Source organism: Muscardinus avellanarius (genome assembly GCF_963383645.1).
Source record: "Muscardinus avellanarius genome assembly, chromosome: 19".
Lineage (NCBI taxonomy): Eukaryota > Metazoa > Chordata > Mammalia > Rodentia > Gliridae > Muscardinus > Muscardinus avellanarius.
The window spans coordinates 13,793,520-13,813,857 of NC_137805.1; the positions used below are offsets into that span (position 1 = coordinate 13,793,520).

The 20,338-nt window shown below is 44.1% G+C and overlaps 1 protein-coding gene across 1 annotated transcript in view; it reads right to left on the reverse strand.

Annotated features, from left to right (window-relative positions):
• The window catches only part of ATRN (attractin), a gene marked incomplete at both ends in the record, with an annotated part of 109,376 nt that overhangs the window by 59,226 nt on the left and 29,812 nt on the right, over window positions 1–20,338 (reverse strand). The window contains 5 exons of the mRNA XM_080716318.1: window positions 11,387–11,555; window positions 12,631–12,836; window positions 14,976–15,104; window positions 16,937–17,050; window positions 19,264–19,347. Of these exons, the coding sequence (XP_080572444.1) occupies window positions 11,387–11,555; window positions 12,631–12,836; window positions 14,976–15,104; window positions 16,937–17,050; window positions 19,264–19,347 (702 nt within the window). The remainder of the gene's footprint in view (window positions 1–11,386; window positions 11,556–12,630; window positions 12,837–14,975; window positions 15,105–16,936; window positions 17,051–19,263; window positions 19,348–20,338) is intronic.

Below are 20,338 nucleotides of genomic sequence, written 5' to 3' on the forward strand. Positions count from 1 at the left end.
TCTTTTTGTGTATGTGTGTATGTGCATACCACACACACAAGTGTGTGGATCTGGGTACTGAGCCCAGGGCTTTCTACCTTGGAGCTACACCCAGCCCTATTTTATTTTATTTAAAAACAGATCCTCAATAAGTTGCTGAGAGCCTCACTAAGTTATTGAGGCTGTATTTGATTCTGTGATCCTCCTATCTCAGCCTCCCAAGTAGTGGGATTACAGGTATACACCACCACACCTGACTTTACTTTTTATTTTCAAACAGGTTCTCACCAAGTTTCTGAGGGCCTTGATAAGTCGTTTCAAACTTGTGATCCTCCTTTCCAAGCCTCCACACCTCGCTCTCTTCAACTCTTAACTGGCTGGATTTCACTGTCCGATGGTGCTTTTGAAAGTAGTACTCAGCCAGGCGTGGCAGCGCACGCTTGTAATCCCAGCACTTGGGAGGCTGAGACAGGAAGACTGCACAGGTTCAAAGCCAGCCTCAGCTGAGTGAGGCTCTCAGCAACTTAGTGAGACCCTGTTTCCAAATAAAGTATAAAATAGGTCCGGAAGTATAGCCTAGAGGTAGAAAGCCCCTGGGTTCTACCCTCAGTAACACAAAAGAAAGAAAGAAAGAAAGAAAGAAAGAAAGAAAGAAAGAAAGAAAGAAAGAAAGAAAGAGAGAAAGAAAGGAAATCATAAACTTTTTTTTTTTTCCAGTACTAGGGATTGGACCCAAGGGCATTTTACCTCCAGGCTACACCCCAGCCCTGATTTTTATTCTTTACTTTGAAACAGGGTCTAAGTTGCTGAAGGCCTCCCTAAGAACCTATGCTCCTCCTGTCTCAGCCTCTCAAGTACTGGGCTTATAAGCTTGCACCACCACACCCCCCGGTCATATGCACTCTTTTATCTGTGTTTTGTCATGTTTATGACAATCTCCTTGCTAGCTTTACAGGTGAATGACATCTTGTCTGGGTATAATATTTGTGGTCCATCCTTTCAGAACCTTGCAGGTAGCTATTCCTTTAAATATGTCTGGATTTTTTTGTGTGTGTATGTGGTACTGGGAGTAGAACCCAGACAGAGGCTTTCTACCTCCAGGCTATACTCCCAGACCTATTTTATATTTTTATTTGGAAACAGGGTCTCACTAAGTTGCTGAGAGCCTCACTAAGTAGCTGAGGTTGGCTTTGAACCTGTGTGATCCTCCTGTCTCAGCCTCCCAAGCATGGGGATTACGTATGTCACCACGCTCAGCTAAATATCTTTGGGTTTGAATGCTGCTATGGAGAAATCTGAGGTCAGCCTATCTAGAAGCCTAAAGAGTTCTCAATCATTTGGAACCTGCTCCTTTTTCTTCCTTTCTTGTCTGTCAGTCTGCTTCCCGCTCTTTCTTTCTCTCAAGACTTTCATTTAAATAGAAATGACTTAAATCCACGTAGGAAAATGTTTTTACAAAATGTACGGAATACCACTGTAACAATTTTTACAATTCTGAGTATAGCTACCAACTACACATATAAACCTTCCATGTGAAGTGTATGTTGAAGAGAGAAGGCATCAACAGAAAAAGTACAGAAAGTCTAGAGGTGCTCCAGTTGCGTGTCTTTCTAGCATGGAGGCGTCCAATCCGTATCTTAATGCACTTCCCCTCCTGAGTCAGTGTGTCACCCAAGTCCTTGCCAGGACACTTAGGACCTGGCAGGTCCCATCACCAGCCTTAGGGGAACTCCCAAAGACACACAATAGGCAGTCATTTTTTTTTTTTTTCACTCACAGAAAGGCAAATACAAGAACAATATTGAAGAAATATAGCATAAGAAATACCAAGCACCTCCAGGCATGGTGGTGCATGCTTGTAATCCCCGCACTTGGGAGGTGGAGACAGGAGGATCACGCAGGTTTGAAGCCAGCCGCACTGGCTTAAGAGACCCTGTTTCCAAACAACAAAAAAAAAACAAAATAGGTCTGGGAGTGTAGCCCAGAAGTAGAAGTGTTTCCAGGAACCCCAGTACCACCACCAAAAAAAAAAGGAAAACAGAAATAGTAAGCACCAAAAAATTCTTCTATGAGGCTGAGTCCAAAATAATGGAATGTCAAACAACTAGATGTAAGACCTGGACGAGTAGATAAGCAAAGAAAAACTGAAGGGATTCAGAAATGGGTGCCTTCCACAGAAAGTTCCACACGATGTCTCCCTCACAAGACCTCTGACCAATGGCCATCACGCCACAGGACGCATGTCTACCGCCCATGCTTGCTACCCCAAGGTCCACAGGAAGGCCCTGCAGAGCGGCATGAGGCCAGGCCGCAGGAAGCACAGAGCTGCCCACACCAAACAATACCCTGTCCTTGCTCCTAAGAGCTAAATAACTCAATCGAATCAGGTTTTCTCACTGAGAAACGGTAAGATTTTCTTGAGACACCTTCTACTATTTCAGTCACTTAATCCGCTTGTCATTTTCTTCAGGGACAACAATTCTGCTTATATTGGATGACTTACTCTCACAAGTTTTGATTTTCTCTAATTTTTTCAACCTTTTCATCAGTATTCACTGGAATCATCTCAATCTAACAGTTATTCAATTTCAATCTAGGTCTTGCTGAATCTATTTCTATCTCCTTTGGTCTACAATCTCATCTTATTGTTATTATCTCATCTTTTAGCTCATTTTTCTGAATTCAGATTCTCATTCATTAAGTTGATCTATAGCACAAAAAAACTGGAAAGAATCTCCTCAAAATTATTTTTGTGGCTGGAGGGGTGTGTCATCTGCTAGAATAAATACCCAGGCTCCTCTGCTCTCCTCTGAGATCTGTCTGAACGTCCACCCCACTGTGCAGATCAGTAAAGCTGGATGGAAGCGCTGGCCGCTGGGCAGCAGCTGCTCGGTCATCTTCCCCATCCTCACCTGCTCCTCGTTGCTGGCAGTTATTTCTCCTGCTCCTCAGTGTACACAGTAAGATACAGCACCCACTCAGTGTGCATCCTTCTGGATTTGGAGCTGTGGTGACTTTTCTGGTTCCCGTGGGTCTGTTTTAAAGTTCACTGTGTTGGGTGATACTCCTTTATTTGGCTGTCTGTTGCTCAATTTCTTACTTAAAGAAAAAACTTTTTTTTTCTCAAGGTAAACATATTCACTAATGAAAGTTCAACCGACAATCTTAACCCGGAAGACCAAGACCCGGGTTAAGATTTTGCAAGAGGATCACTGGGTGATGTAAAAGAGAAACTGCTTTTTAATACCACTTAGAAGTTTTGAGTTAACTGGGTTTGGGGAAGAACAGAGAATAAGAACAACTCCTGAAATATGCTTATTTAAGATTATAAATGACTATAACATTTTTGTTGAAATTCCAGAATAATTACTTTTAAAAGGAACTGCTATTGCTGAGCATGGTGGCACATTCCTGTAATCTCAGTACTTGGGAGGATCACAGGTTTAAGGTCAGCCTCAAAAACTGTGAGGGCCAGGCGTGGTGGGCACGCTTGTAATCCCCGCGCTTGGGGGGCAGAGACAGGAGGATCACGCTGGTTCGGCCTCGCTGGCTAAAGAGACCCTGTTTCCAAATAAAAATGTAAAAATAGGTCTGAGAGTGTAGCCCGGAGGTAGAAGGGCTTCCAGGAACCCCAGTACCACCAAAAAAAAAAAAAAAATTTGTGAGGCCCTCAGCAACTTAGTGCCCATGGTGTGCTCTGGAGAAAGAGTAAGGCTGGCGGCACAGTGCCGAGAATAAAAGCAGCAGAGGATCAAACCCAACCTGGGAAGGTAAACCCTGGTCAGATCCAGAAAGCCATAGTCTAATGGGAAGACAGCAACGAGCTGTAAGAAGGCAGTGATTCATGCTTTTTGAAATACCACCTGCCAGGCGTGGGGGCGCACGCTTGTAATCCCAGTCCTTGGGAGGCTGAGACAGGAGGATTGCAGGTTTCAAACCAGCCTCAGCTCCTTGGTGAGTCCCTCCACAACTTAGTGAGACTGTTTCAAAATAAAGAATAAAAAATAGGGCTGGGAGGACATAGCTCGGAGGTAGAATGACCCTGGGTTCAATCCCGAGTACTGCAAATAAATAAATAAAACATCACCTAATTCATATTTAGAAAGTGGATTAAAAGGAAGGAATGGAGACGTACAAATTTGACAAGAATCTACTTCTGAAGACTTTACAGAAAATAATGGCAGGCTGGGCATAAAAATAACATAAAATGCCTTTGGTGACAAAGTTAATTAGGCTTGAAATGAGTTTACGGTACAAGGAGGTCAAGTATCAAAATGGCTCCTAGATTTCTTGGCTCGAGAGAGGGGAAAGGTGCCAGGTGCGAGTGTAAAAATCACATAAACGGTAACAAATCTGGCTCTTAAAGCGTCTAATACTGTGCTAGAGGGCAGCATCACTTTCACAAGCTTGCTCTCACCTTTTCTCATGGTGACAGCACCAGAAGCGGAAAGGTTTGGGTAGGTTTTAAAGGCAGTGCTAACAAGGCTGGCTGGCAACACTGTGGCCACAGACACTTGAGCGGGCCCCATCATCTCCCACCACCTGGTATTCAGACGCACGCACACACCCTCTCTCTTTCAGGGTGAGCAGGATCAAGGACTTGCTTCTAATCAGCAGAATAAGCAAAGAGCAAAGATGATGGGACATCATTTCTGTCATTCACTCTGCAGCAGACTTGGTCGAGGCTCTTCTGTGGCCTGATGGATTAAGCAGCCTCTTCAGTGAGCCTAAGTGACAAGAACTGAGGGGAGCCGCTAGGATCTGAAGGTCGCCCCTGGGCATTGGGAGGACCTTCCAGCCGACAGCCAGCAGGAAGCTGGGACCCTCTTACAACACAGGAAAGTGCTTCTCCAGGGCATGAATGCGCCTGGAAGTGAATTTTCTCAGGGAAGACTCTAGATGAGAAGGCAGTCATTTGATATCTTGAATTTAAAAACTCCTGATCAATAGAAACTGTCATATAAGAAACTGTCAGCTTGTTTTAAGCTAAGTTTATGGCAATTTATTATGCAGCAAGAGATAACATATATATACATACACCAATATGGGGTAACATACACCAATATGGGTGTCAAAAAATAAGAAGTCAAGCCAGGTGTGATGGTGCATGCTTATAATCCCAGCATTTGGGAGGCTGAGACTGGAGGATCGCAGTTCACAGACAGCCTCAGCTACTTAGTGAAGCCCTTTGCAACTCAGTGAGACCCTGTTTCAAAATAAAGAATGAAATGCTGGGTGTGGCGCACACTTGTAATCCCTGCGCTTGGGAGGCGGAGGCAGGAGGATCGCGCTGGTTCGGAGCCAGACTCGCTGGCTTAAGAGACCCTGTTTCTAAATAAAAATATATATTAAAAAAAAAAAAAAAACGTGTCTGAGAATGTAGCCCGGAGGTAGAAGGGTTTCCAGGAACCCCAGTACCACCAAAACTAAAAATAAAAATAAAAACATAAAGAGGCTGAGACTGGAGGATCACAGTTTGCGGACAGCCTCAGCTACTTAGTGAGGCCCTCCGCAACTTAGTGAGACCCTGTTTCAAAATACAGAATAAAAAATAGGGCAGGGGGTGTAGTTTGGTTGAATGCCCCTGGGTTCCATCCCCAGATCCACAATAAATAAATAAATACATAAATAAAAACAAAAAAATAGGGCTGGGGGTATAGCTCAGAGGAGGAAGAATGCCCCTGGGTTCCTTCCCCAGTTCCAAAAAAAAAAAAAAAAGAAGCAGCCAAGGATGATGGCAAGATATCTGGCTGAAGTAAATAGAAAGACGGAGTGGTCATTAGTTGAGACAGGAACACTGCCCGAGGGGGAAAACAGGCGATTCTGAACATGTTGAATTTGCTATTCCTATTACACAGATGAGGTGACAAGCAAAGACCTGGAGATACAGGGTCCAGGAAAAGGCTAAGCTTCAGATCTAAATTCGGAAGTTACTAGCATAACGGCCAAGATACTACATGAGATTACTGAGGCGTTTCCTGGGATGCAAGACTTTTCAGTGCTATGATAATGACATAGCCTAGGAGGTGCCCACGCTAATGAACTGCTGGAAGAGGGGTAGACTGGAGGCCAAGCTTAGCCTCTAAATAACTATGGAGCTCTCTCTGGGCTGTCCAGCAAAGGAACAGAGACCGACCACTGTCTTTCCCCCAGTGGGAAGGGGTAAGTTGTCGAAGGAGCTCTGCGTCATTCCCATCTGCTGTAAGATCCCTGGGTGCTATCTGTGCCCGGTCCTGGTGCTGGCAGACAACTCTACTAAAGAAAAACAAGAAATGCTTTCAATCTGTGTTAAAAAAGAAAAAGCCTAAAGAGATTTTAATTTAATAATAAGGAAGATGTTCTAGGCAAAGAAAATAGCTTGAATCTATGGTATGAAGAAAGAAGAGAACCTGGTGGAAGAACGACTAACTGGGCTACCACAGGGTCTCACCAGGGGTGCTACCTCCGCAACGATGGAGACTGTGAGCACGCACTGGAGCCGGGCGCGGGCGCGCGCTTGTAATCCCAGTACTCGGGAGGCTGAGTCAGGAGGATCTGAGTTTGAAGCCAGCCTCAGGTACTTAGTGAGGCCCTCCGTAAGCTAGTGAGATCCTGTTTCAAAAATAAAGAATAGCCGGGCGTGGTGGCGCACGCTTGTAATCCCCGCGCTTGGGAGGCAGAAACAGGAGGATCGCGCAGGTTCGAAGCCAGCCCCGCGCACTGGCTTAGGAGACCCTGTTTCCAAATAAAAATGTAAAAATAGGTCTGGGAGTGTAGCCCGGAGGTAGAAGGGCTTCCAGGAACCCCAGTACCACCAAAAAAAAAAAAAAAAAAAAGAATAAAAAATAGGGCTTGGGATGTAGCTCAGAGGGAGAATGTCCCTGGGTTCCATCTTCCTGTCTCAGCCTCCCAAATACTGGGATTACAAGCATGCAATGCCACGCCCAGCTCTGAACCTGTGCGAATTCCCTCTTCAGCCTCCCAAGCGTTGGGATTACAAGCGTGCTCCACCACACCCAGCGAGACTCCTGTTTTTTATGTTTCAAGTGTGTATAGTTGCTCACTGTAGCACTTTTATAATGGCTGCTAAAATCTTTTTTTTTTTTTCCGTACTAGGGATGGAACCCAGGGGGATTCTACCTCTGAGCTACACACCCCAGCCCTATTTTTTTTATTTTTTATTTTGAAACAGGGTCTCACTGAATTACAAAGGACCTCACTAAGTAGTAGATAAGGCTGTCCTCGAACTGTGATCCTCCTGTCTCAGCCTCCCAAATGTTGGAATTACAAGTGTGCGCCACCACACCTGGCTCATCAGTGTCTCTTGATCACCTTTTCTCAGTCAAGATGAGATTTTCCTGGCTTTAGCATGAAAAATAAATTTCCATTGAAATCTGAACATTTTGTGTATCATGTCTTGAGACTCCAGAACTTCCAACAGTTCTGTTGGAGCAGGACTCCTCTGACATCGTTCAGCAGGATGGGGAAATGGACAACTTAATGCTGGTAGGTCACTGCGGGCATAGGTCCAGGTTCCCCATGTGGTCTCCACGCACACTGCAAGGACGGCGTGAGGCTCATTCCCACCTGGTGGAGAGGGAAGCTCCAGCCCCCCACCTGGCTCTCTCTGCCATCACCCTAACAAGGGATGGGGCACTTCAATACATCCTGGCAAGGGTGGAAATCCAGGCTGTTTGCAGACTTTGCTGGCACATTCGGGGGTGGGGCCACATTCCTGTGGCACTTGGCTGGAGTAAAGGAGATACTGTTAAAAGCTCTGTGTCACTGAGCGCGGTGGCGTACACTTGTCATCCCAGCATTTGGAGGTGGAGACCAGGGGATCATGGTTCCAGACAGCCTCAGCTACTTAGCGAGGCCCTTCACAACTCAGTGAGACCCTGTTTCAAAAAATAAAAAGACCAAAAAATAGGGCTGGGGGTGTAGCTTGGAAGTACAATGCCCCTGGATTCCATCCCCAGTAACAACAAAATAAAGCTCCATGTCAAGCCGGGTGTGGTGGTGCACACTTGTAATCCCAGCATTTGGGAGGCCAAGATAGGAGGATTTGGGTTTCTGGACAGCCTCAGCTACTTAGTGAGGCCCTCCGCAACTTAGTGAGATTCTATTTCAAAATAAAGAATGAAAAACAGGACTGGAGGTGTAACTTGGAAGTAGAATGCTCCTGGGTTCAATCCCTGGTGGCGCATACCTATGAGTACTTGGGAGGCTGAGATGGGGAACTCAGGTTCAAGGTCACCCTTAGCAGTTTACCAAGACCTTGTTTTCAAGATTAAAAGCCAGGCATGATGGCACAGGCTCATCATCCCAGTACTTGAGAAGCTGAACTCGCAGGTTCATGGCCAGCCTCAGCTACCTAGTTAGGTCCTCCACAACTTAGTGAGACCCTGTTTCAAAATAAAGAATAAAAAATCGGGCTGAAGGTATTGCTCACAGGTAGAATGCCCCTGGGTTCAATTCCAAGCACCACCCCCACAAAAAAATAAAAATAAAACAAAAGGGGCTGAGGTATAGCTAAGAGGTAGAATAACTTCCAAACAAACAAAAGCTCCATCCTGTTAGGGGATCTCTTTCCTGGTCCTCACGCTGAAGAGAAAGAAAATCAGCTTTTCTTAGGGCCTTTTAATGCTATGTACAAGAACTTGTCCGCACTTCCAGACAGACAACTTCCTCACTCAACATCAAGGCTGAGATACAAAAGGCAAAAATAAGTAAGTAAATAAATAAATAAACAAAAATTAGAGTCCCCCAGAACTCACAAGCACACCAATCCCCATTCTGGGTCCTAGCCGACGGTACCCTCTCCTCTCCCTTTCAGTCTCCTCAGGCTTGCTCTATAATGTCCAAGGTTTTTAACTGAACTTCCTGGGGGGAAAAAATCCCTTTCTAGTTTTTTCTTTTTGTGTTACTAGGGATTGAACCCAGAAGCATCCTACTTTGAGCCACCCCCCCCCAGCACTATTTTTTAGTCTTTATTTTGAAACAGGGTCTCAGTCAGCTGCGGAGCGTCTCACTAAGCAGGTGAGCTGGCCGTGAACCGCGATCCTCCTGCCTCAGTCTCCTAAGTATTGGGATTACAAGTGTGCGCCGCCACGCCTGGCTCTTCATTTCTTATGATTAAAAAAAAAAAAAAGAATACCTGGAGCCAGGAGGCATGGTGGCACAAGCCTGCAATTTCAGTACTTGGAAGGCTGAGACAGAAAGATATCAGGTTCAAAACTTAGTGAAACTGTTTCAAATTTTAAAAAAATGAAAAGAGCTAAAAGGTAGAAAGCCCTGAGTTCAATTCTCAGTACCAAGAGAAGACCGTGTTTATATTGTTTCTAAAGCACTGACTACTCCATGTGTGTCGGCATCCTTCAGGTCCTTCGTCACCATGCTTCCCTCGCCCAGTTTGGCAAGCCTGCCCTTTCACACTGTGGCTCCCTTTCTTAGCGTTTTAGCTCGCTTTGCACCCGTTTATGATACACTCTTCTTTGTTGTTCTTGTGTGGCACTAGGTACGAAGCCCAGGGACATTCTTCTTCCGAGCTACACCCCAGTCCTACTTTATTTTTATTTTGAAATAGTGTCTCACTACTTGTTGAGGCTGGCCTCGAACCTACGATCCTCCTGTCTCCGCCTCCCAAGTTCTGGGATTACAGGTGAGTACCACCACACCCAGCTTATGAGTACACTGTTCTATTTTGAATGCTTTCATATATGAAGAAACTTTTTCTACTCTTCATTCTCTTTCTCTTCTAGGAACTTTCTGAGACTTTTCCTTGGTTTCTGATGTAAATCAGCTTCTCCCTGTTCCCTTGCAGGGAGCCGGTGTAGGGTAGCTCTTCTAACCTCCCAGTTCTCAAACGCACTCCTCCCTCTGTCGTTGCGCGTCATACTCCGACAGCAGCTTACTGTTGAGATCGCCGGGCACTGCTCCCTTGCGACTGCTATCTGGATCTTCTTTTACTTTTCTCTACCGACCCGTCCAGTCCAATTGAAATTCTATCCCCAACATTTCTTCTCAATGTGGAACTTCCTCCTGCAAAGAGCCTTTGGCTGCTTCGTTCTGGGGTAAACATGACGAACTGCTCCAGGCCCTTCGAAGTCGGCCGTGGGCCACTGAGCTCACTCTGCTCCTGGAATCTGCGAGCCTCCGATACCAGCTGTCGCTCCTAAACTGGCCCGCCGAGCCGGGAGCCGTTCTAGAGCCCACGGTCTCCACAGCGCCCCTTGCTCACTCCCACACAGAAGCAAACATGACGTGGACCTGGTAGCTATCAGTGGTCCAGCCCCACCAACTCGTGAAGAGACCTTCAGACCGAGAGACTCATGTTTTTAAGGGAGTTCTGTTTTGTTTTCAGACTGGGGACTAAATCCAGAGGCACTCTACCACTGAGCTGCATCCAGAGAACTTTAGTTTATGTATATTTGTTTGTTTTGATACAATATCTTCCTTAATTGTCCAGGCTGGCCTGGAACTTGCAACTTCCTGCCTCAGCCTCCCGAACAGCCAGTATTATAGGCATATACCAGAGGTCATGTGTTATTGTAATATTACTATACTAATAGTCTGTGTAGCCAGGCATAATGGTGCACGTTATAATCCCAATAACTGAGAGGCTGAGACAGGAGGATCACAGGTTTGAGGACAGCTCCAGCAATGCAGTGAGACTCTCACCAACTTAGGGAGACCCAGTTTCAAAATAAGTAAAATAGGGTTGAGAGTATAGGTCAGAGGTAGAATGCCCCTGGGTTCAATTCCCAGAACCATAAAATAAATAAGCAAATAGTTCTGTGCATTTTAACGACTATATATGGAAGGATTCAGGAATAATACCACCCCAACCATGTTACCAGAACCCCTCCAAGACAGATGCTGGCCTTCTACAAATTTCATTAGTAGAAAAGGCCTATAAAAAATGTTATATTATAAAATCAACATAAGTCAGGGCTCACAAATTTCTTCTAAAAAAATCAGTCTCCATAGCTAATTCAACTGCAATAATGCGGCAAATGAGCAATTTCTGCCAGCAAAATGAGCAGCAAAGGCTCAGCAAACAAACCTTGACTCTGAAAAGTACCAGGCAATGGCAGGATTTCTACCAGCAAACTATAATTTCAAACTATATGGAACTATTAGTTAAACAACATACTCCCCTGGATATGTGACTTTACAGAGCTAAAGCAGCGTGTCAGAAAGATCGTGGTGAAGGATGACTTACTACTCACCGCGACAATCCTTTGAAGCTCACAATTTCCAATATTCATGACATATCAAAAAAGTTTGGAAGATTATTACCAAAATATTAACAGAGATCTTCCTCAGAGTGGAATTATTGATGATTTGTTTTCTATTTGCATATCTATATTTTTTAATTTTCAAAATGAAAAACTAAGCTTCTTCCAAAACGATTAAAACAACTTACGCTAGAACCATGTTGTAATCTGAGTGGTTGAACATATATCCTCCCACGACCCACATTATATTTCCATTGACCACAGCTTTATGAGATGCTCTGGGGAGCTTTAAGTTAGAATATTCCTCTCGAGTCCAAAATGACTGGTTAGCTGGCACGGGAACCGAACATCCAGGACCTAGTAGAACATAATAAATTAGCTTCACAAAAGACAGCCTGAAAGCTTACTGCATTTCAAGTTGTAATCATCTAAATGTAACAAAGGATTAAAGAACACTTAGTTTTTCCTTTAGTACAGACATATCAAACAGATCTCGATGTTTTTAACTTACTCAAGGTTTTGACCAAGAGGAATCCCTAATAAAATTAAAAATCACATACTTCCTCCTAATGATGACTTAGCCATATGCAGGTTTGAGGTTTTTCATTATTGAAAAATTTGCTTAAACAGCTCTTAGGGGACAGGCTGCAGAAAGGAATTATGAAGTCAATGAAAACCTTAGGGCTAAAATGGAACAACTAGATCCGCGAGTGATAATCAAAGGCATCCATCTTCTGGTAGAACACGGAACCTAACAGCTGCACGAGCCAGACGCCATTCCTGGGAGAGGTGGCTTCTGCCTCAACATCTGCAGGGTGGAGGCTCCGAAACACTCCAGCTATTATCCTCAGTATCAGCCCACCTCAAGGACTGACGCATTTAAACATTTAATGCGCAATTCCGTCAGAGTGAGAAGGGTCAAGGATGGGGTGAGGACCGAGGGATCACGGCGGTCTCCACTCGCCCCGGGAGGACAAAGGGATCACGGCTGTCTCCACTCGCCCCAGGAGAAGCCCAAAAAGCACCTCAGCATTTATCCCTAGAAGTGATCCCATGAGATGGCCCTCTGGGTTCCAACGCACACGGGGCCGGGTCTGCTCTGAACTTGGAGAAAGCTTCTGAGGAAGCAGCCTAATTGGCAGCTCTTGTCCCACCTCCCAGCTTTGTCCTCGCATGGCTGAGACCAATTTTCCAGCTTGCATGAGTGAGCTGCAAAGTTTGCCAAACGTCTCCACAATTCTGAGGACACCACAACCACAAAGGTGTGAAATGGAAAGATGCGGAAGCTGGGTGGAGGGTGCAGGAGCCCAGATGCCACCCGGTATCTGAGTAACACACTCCGTACAGGGACTCAGAATAAGGCCCATCACCCTTTATGAAACTGGGACAGTCTGCGAATGGGAAAAAAATGCAAAAAGAAAGAAGCTCCTACCCTGCCATTCGGGGAAGCAGGAGCAGCCCCTGCCGTCGCTCGAACTGCAGATGCCGCGATGAGGAAAACCACAGTTGTGTGGACAGTGAGGAATGTCGCACGAGTCACCTTTCCAGTCCTCAGAACACTCGCACTCAACAGCGCTGCTGCTGTTGCTGGCCTTACATTCTCCTCGGCCTGAGCAATTATTCGGACACATGTCAAAACTAGAAAGACAGGGGAAACTGAGTCAACACAAAGCAACACTTGGGTGGTGTCAGGACTTCCTCCTACAAGGTTACAGGGTGTCACTGTTTCTTCAGGTCACTCAGGAACATAACCCCAGTGCTCGCCATCCGCCTGATGGGCCCTCAACACTGCAGAGCAAGGGCCGGGTGCAAGCGTCAACATCAAATCAACTGTGCTGGACTCTCAATAGACATAAGAATAAAAGACTAAGAAATTACAAGGAAGCGGTCATGGTGGCACACGCTTGTAAGCTCAGTACTTGGGAGGCTGAAGTAGGATCACAGGTTTGTGGCCAGCCTCAGCAACTAGTAAGACCCTCCACAACTTAATGAGATCCCGCTTCAGAATAAAGCAGGACTGAAGCAGGGTTGGGGGTGTGGCTTAGAGGTAGAATGCCATTGGGTTCCATCCCCAGTACCGCACAAAAAGAGAAAGAATACGAGAGAAAATATTTGTGCAAAAATGTCCAGACGGGGCTCTTCAAGGCTAGGACGACTATGCTCTTCTTGGTAGCCCACTTGTGAAGAACTGTATAAAACTGACGATTCACATCTGCAAGCATGGAAAGGAAAAATATAAAACAAACTGCCAATGATACACTTGCAGTACACATCCCTCTGGATGGTCTCTGAAAACCTGTAATAATCTAACATTATTGCTCATACTGGTGTATCTAAAATTTCTTAGTAATTTTACTCATTTCAGATGAAAGAAAAAGGCCAGTTTAATGTAATATTTGAGTTTAACTATGTTTCATAATAACATGCCTTCAGATAACTGTAGGACAGTTTGATACAATATAATTCAAAGTTTAAAATGGGGAGGTAAATATATCATGATACTTTAAGTACATATTTCTTCTACTACTGAATAAATGACAACTTCTAACATCTGTTATATTATAGGAAGCAAATCTCTCCTCCTCTGATGTTCTTAGCCATTAGCAGGAAAAAGTGCCTTTCTCCTCCAGGAGAAGCTCAACAGTAGTTAACACATGGTTGAAAATGTGAAGTGAGAGTGTGTGTGTAAGAGAGACAGACAGACAGACAGACCGGCAGGCAGGCATGCAGGCGGGCATCGAACCTGGGGCATTCTACCACCAAGCTACTTGAAAGAGGGTCTTGCCAGGCTGATCAGTCTCTCACTAGTGGCGGAAGCTGTCCTGGAAACTGATTCTCCTATCTCAGCCTCTCGAGTGCTGGGATGCAGGTGTGCGCCACCACACCCGGCCCCATCACTTAATGACAATATATTTGGCATTTTCACTCTAGTTTCCTCAATTATAAAATAAGTAGGAAAATTGTAATAAGTGTGCCCATCTCACTGAGGTTTATTTTTTTGGGTTTTGTTTTTGTTTGTTTGTGGTACTAGGGGTGGAATGCTGGGGCACTCTACCTCTGAGCTACACCCCCAGCCCTATTTTCCTTTTTTTTTTTTTTTTTTTTTTGTGGTGGTACTGGGGTTCCTGAAAACCCTTCTACCTCCGGGCTACTCTCCCAGACCTATTTTATATTTTTATTTGGAAACAGGGTCTCTTAAGTCAATGAGGCTGGCTTTGAACCTGCGCTATCCTTCCTGTCTCTGCTTCCCAAGCGCGGGGATTACAAGTGTGCGCCATCACACCCAGCGTTTCATTCTTTATTTTGAAACAGGGTCTCACTGTGTTGCAAAGGGCCTCACTAAATAGCTGAGGCTGTCCATGAGCCATGATCCTCCTGTCTCAGCCTCCAAAATGCTGGGATCACAAGCGTGCACCACCATGCCCAGCTTTCACTGAGTTTTAATTAGGACTTTATGTGAGAAAACCCATGCAAACTGCTTACAGAAACACCTAGCACACTGTAGACCTCAGTCCCCGACCCCGGCAGTACTGGGATTTAATGCAGGGGGCTGTGCCTTTGAGCTACACTCCAAGCCCTCTTTTTCTTTTTAAGACTGGGTCTCACTAAGTTGATGAGGCTGGACCAGAACTCCAATCCTCTTGCCTCAGCCTCCCAAGTCACTGAGATTACAGGTGGGGGTAGCTGTGCTCAGCTAGTCCTCAATATTTTAACCATTATTTTCAAAGCATATTGTTTTTTCAATAAAATCACAAACATTAGATTTAAACATCTTACTTGTAAGTGATATTAAATCCAGTCAGATTATAAGCAGCATCGCTAAAAAAATGCAGCAGGGCATAACCTGATGTTGCAGTGACTTCAGGGACGGTCTCGTTGCCGTCTCTCTCAGGAACAATGAGGCCACTGAAATGGAAACGCACTTCTGAGTGGGGGAGCACAATCACAGACATCAATTTGAGGAAGGTGCGAATTCAGAACTGGAATTCATCTTTACAATTTGAAGCAGCACACGCAGGCAGGGGGATGAATTCCACCTGTGTTGACTCTGCTGCCCAAAGTGCTCCTGGGCCCCGCAGCAATGCCAAGCAAATCAACGTGTGGGGCGCTCTATGGCCTGGGATGGCTTCCCAACTCTGCACAACAGAAGCTTAGGTGTTTGGAATTTCGGCTAAATTTCAAAACTTTCTTACATACTTTATCACTCTTCTTTAGGAAGTTCATACTTAAATCTGTCACAAGTCAAACATTAATACAATCAGTATATTAATGTCTATTACCAGTTACCAACTTTCTACACATACTCTTGGGCTTCACTTACAGCCACTCATGAGAACAAGTACAGCCTTCAACCCATTTTACTGTTGCTGTTGATATGAAACTCACATGTCTGCTCCTCAAATACACAAGCCAGGTGAAGCATAAGGCATGTACTACCTGCACGGCTCGTGTTCCTGAAAGAGCTACTGGCAAGCTGACTGGAAATACCTGGCACACAATAAGGGTTCCACGAGCGCTGACTAGTTAGTGAAGCAGCAGGGAAACCCCAGTGAGTGCCACCACTGAGGACTGGCATTGGACTTAGTGCTGATGCTTTGTTCAAGGTTGGGATGCCTCTTGCAGTAACCGAAGGCGTGTTTCAAAGGCTGGCATAAAGCTGCATGTGCCCAACACCTGGCCAATGCCGTGTTACGTGCTCAGCATATCCTATCTTCGGTCTGCCCTTTGGCCTTGGAAGTGAACCTTGAAATCCCAGAAAGTGGCTTTGATCCTCAGCTCAAAGGACAGAGAAGCACAAGGGCACATCAGTCCCTGGTCTCCAGGCTCTTGAATCTCGTCCTACTGCTCATTTCCTCCATCACCCATGTGGGACATCAACCAGACTAGCCCCAAGAGAAGAACAGAACAGATAACTCTTAATCCAGTTTCTTTTTCAATTTCAAGGAAAGAAAATGTATGAAGAACGAAATTCAGAAACCAGTTGCACTTGAAAAACTGAAAATTATGGTTCCCTAAGGGGATGTGCCTTTTAGAAAAGTACATTTTTAAATCCTCCCATGTGAAAGGAAGAAAAACAGGGACAATTTTGAATTCCCATGTGGTCGAAAACATAATAAACAGCACTGCTACTTATTGTTAACAAAAGCTGAAGTGCCAAAACAATTCAGAACACCCCACAGAGTTGGTGAAATTGTTTTGTTTAACAACTAATGTAGAAATGCACTTGTCGGAAAAGGACACACAAAACATAACTGAAATGCTCCTCATTCTCAGCAGGTAACCAATGTTTGTTATGTGTATCCTTCCTAAGTTTTCCTCATCCACAATAGTGGATATATAAATATATATACACACACCCGCACACATATAAAGGCCTATGCAATGAGCAACACGCAAGAACAAGATGTGTGTGGTTTCTGATTTAAATTTTTTATAGAAATATTATTACGCAGTATATTACTTACAAAAAATTCTGAAAAGATGACCTTCCATGAAGAAGGTCTTCCATGAAGAGCAAGCAGGTAAACATGATAGTACTATCACAGCTTCACACATCAGAAAATGGAACAGAAAGGTCAGGCAGTATTCTCAGAAACTTACCCATTAGCCACAGAAATCAGGTCAGAAATAAATGTATTATGTGACAATAAAAGTGAATCCAACAAGTATGAAATACAGGAGTAGATTTAAGTTAGAAATCAAGTAATGATAACCTAGTACGTCTAGGCCAAGCTCACCTAAAGGCAGCAATCAGGGGTGCATAAATTGAGTCCCCATCATAAACATACAAATGGTCCCAACTACACTCTGTAGCAAAATGATTGAAACGAAGTCTCATTATTCTATTTGGCCTGAAAAAAAAAAAAGAAGTTATTTATAATAGCCATCCTAACCATTAAACATTTGAGGAAATAGAGATTTTAGAAATTTACAATGAGAAAAAGAAGTTAATAACATAACAGCATTCCTTCATTCGTCAACACATGTCTACCACGACTATGTGTAAGAGGTCATTAAACATGGGCGGGGAGCAGAACAGAGGCCCCACGGCTCTCTGGGCTGACAGTCCATTCAGCGGCCTGTCCTTCGCGGCCCCTGAACCGGCTCTCCGGCCGCCACCTCTGCATGTCCTTGTTCATCCGAAGATTCCACACTGCGTCACCTCCCAAGCACGCCTGCCAGTTCTCTAGCCTTGCTGCCCTCTGCCTCCCAGGGCTCTCCCTGGGAACACCCTGGTCCAGAGGAAACATCTATCTGCTCTGCTCACGTTGACTCCAATGCAGCTAAGCTTTCTGTGACAGCCACACTGCTCAGCAGAGCTCTGGGTGTGATCTCCGCTCCCACTGCATAGGCAACCATGCAACTCCCTCTCACCATCCCCAACTCTCAAGGACTACTTCAAACCACTTAATCCCACCTTCCCACTTATGCTCATCTAGACAAAACCCCAGAAATCCACATGTTCCAAAACAAACAAACAAACAAACAAAAAACCCTCTCCTCCCATTTCTCAAATATTTAACATTCCCCTCATCCGCAACTTTCCTACGCATACTGAAGTGGCACATATATTACAAAACAACAAAATCAAAAAGCCCTGGTTTAGCCGTTGAAGAAACAGCAAAATGCGAAACAATATCACTCATCGCACTAAATTTCTTTACACGTAACAGGCCTTTTCTCCATAGAAAGGACATCTATGCTAACATGTAGCAAGCTTATAATTATTACTATTAGAAATTCACAAAGAGTATTTCCTGGTTTCATTTCTAAAACACTAAATATAGATAGATACTACCCACATAATAAAAAGCTACACGGAATCCTCAAAGTTTAAGAATGTAAAAAAGAACTAATCCCAGTACTTAGGAAACTGAGACAGGAGGATCTGGGTTCACAGCCAGCCTCCGCTACTTAGTGAGGCCCTCCGCAACTTAATAAGACCCTGTTTCAAAAATAAAGAATAAAAAATCAGGCTAGGGGTGTAGTTCAGAGGTAGAATGCCCCCAGGTTCAATCCCCAACACCACCAAAAAATAAATAAAATAAAATAAAAAGGTCCTGAAACTAAAAACATTTGAGAAATGCTGCTTTAAAAGTGAACCACAAAAAGCCAGGCGTGGTGGCGCAAGCTTGTAATCGCATCACTTGGGAGGCTGAGACAGGAGGATCACACAGGTTCAAAGCCAGCCTCAGCTACTTAGTGAGGCTCTCAGCAACTTAGTGAGACCCTCTTTCCAAATAAAGTGTCAAATAGGTCTGGGAGTATAGCCAGAGGTAGAAAAGCCCCTGGGTTCCACTCCAGTACCACACACACACAAAAAGTCTACCACACAGCCAGGCATGGTGACACACAGTTGTAATCCCAGCATTTGGGAGGCCGAGACAGGAGGATCGCGGTTTGTGGCCAGCCTCAGCTATTTAGTGAGGCCCGTTGCCACTCAGTGACACCTGTCTCAAAATAAAGAATGGAAAATAGGTCTGGGGGTATAGCTTGGAGATAGAATGCCCCTGGGTTTCATTCCCAGAACCAAAAAAAAAAAAAAAAAAAATCTACCACATGCGAAGGAAGAAGAGGGCATAACTGGAGAGACACAGGAGGTCCACAGGAGAGGACTTCAACCAAGAGTGACTATTCTGATTTTTCTAAAATTGGGTACTTAGAAAAACAATACAATATTATAAATTTATAATGCTATAAGCAAACCATTAAAATACTTCTTAACAGTTTTTAACAATTACAGTTGAAAATTCACAAACTTATGATGTGTAGAATTCATTTGCGGCATTAAATCAACTTGAAATTCAAATTAGCAAGGAAAAGTAAGGGGCTAGAGGTATTGCTCAGTACTAGCATGCATGTGGCCCTGACTTCAATCTCCAGGACCCCCCAAAATTAAGAAAAAATAAAAGAAAAAATAAAAATCAACTTACTCATCAAATAAAAATATTTAGGTACTTTTTGCTACAAATTGGTTAATTTATTTTGTAGGAAAGGTAATGCCACACTGAGCTCTACTCTAAAACTATAAAAACAAAAAATAAAGTCAACCATTACTACTTACTGTCCTTCAATAAGCCAGGTGCACTTCGTTTTATATTTATAATTTCCAGGTCCATCTGTTACAAACCCAGAAGGTCCAGTTAGTCTGTAATTTAAATTAAAAACAAATATCAGTAAGAATTCCATACATTAATAGCTTTCTAATTTCTCATTACAAGTTAATAGATGTGATACATTAATGTATACTATAGTAGAAAATGACTACACAAGTTCAAATATTTGCCACACACATAAAAAAAGATGATATACAGACATTAGAACAGGGATGAACAACAACAACAAAACCTCAGTCTTTCAAGCTGAGATGGGAATCTGCTACTCTGTACCATGAAAATGATCACAACAACTTATACATATGAGTTTTCAAAGTGCAAGCCCACAGTTACACTTACAGGCCAACGTGCCCCAATAGCACACTGGACAGCATACTTGTGGTGGGCAGGCACCGCAAACCACGGCACACAGCTGACCACCCGGCCACAGGCTGCTTCTGCGGTGCACCTGCCGCACCTGCCTCCTCACACCTGTGCCGTGCCTGAGCTTCCAGAGAGCTTCTAGATCTTGCCAAAATGATAGGTATATCCTGGCAACTCATTAGTGTTCTGACTGCTGTGAATTCTGAGGTCTGAATAGATTCTAATGTCTTGACTGTCTGCATTTCCTCCCTTGCCAGGTAAGATTTCATATTCTTTGCCCACTTTGCCACCAAATTACTTTTCAAGTTAATGTTGAGGAAGGAGCTAGCTCTTTTGGTATAAAAAGATACCTGCCCTATGTATGTTAATATACAATATTTTCTTTTCTTTTCTTTTCTTTTTTTTTTTTTTTTTGGTGGTACTGGGGTTCCTAGAAAGCCTTCTACCTCTGGGCTACACTCCCAGACTTATTTTATACTTTTTTAAATTTTGGAAACAGGGTCTCTTAAGCCAGCACGGCTGGCTTCGAACCTGCGGGATCCTCCTGTCTCCACCTCCCAAGCATGGGGATTACAAGCATGCACCACCACGCCCAGCTACAATATTTTCTATAAAAATACATTTTTATCAAATTACTTTATGTCTAGACTCTTTAGCTAA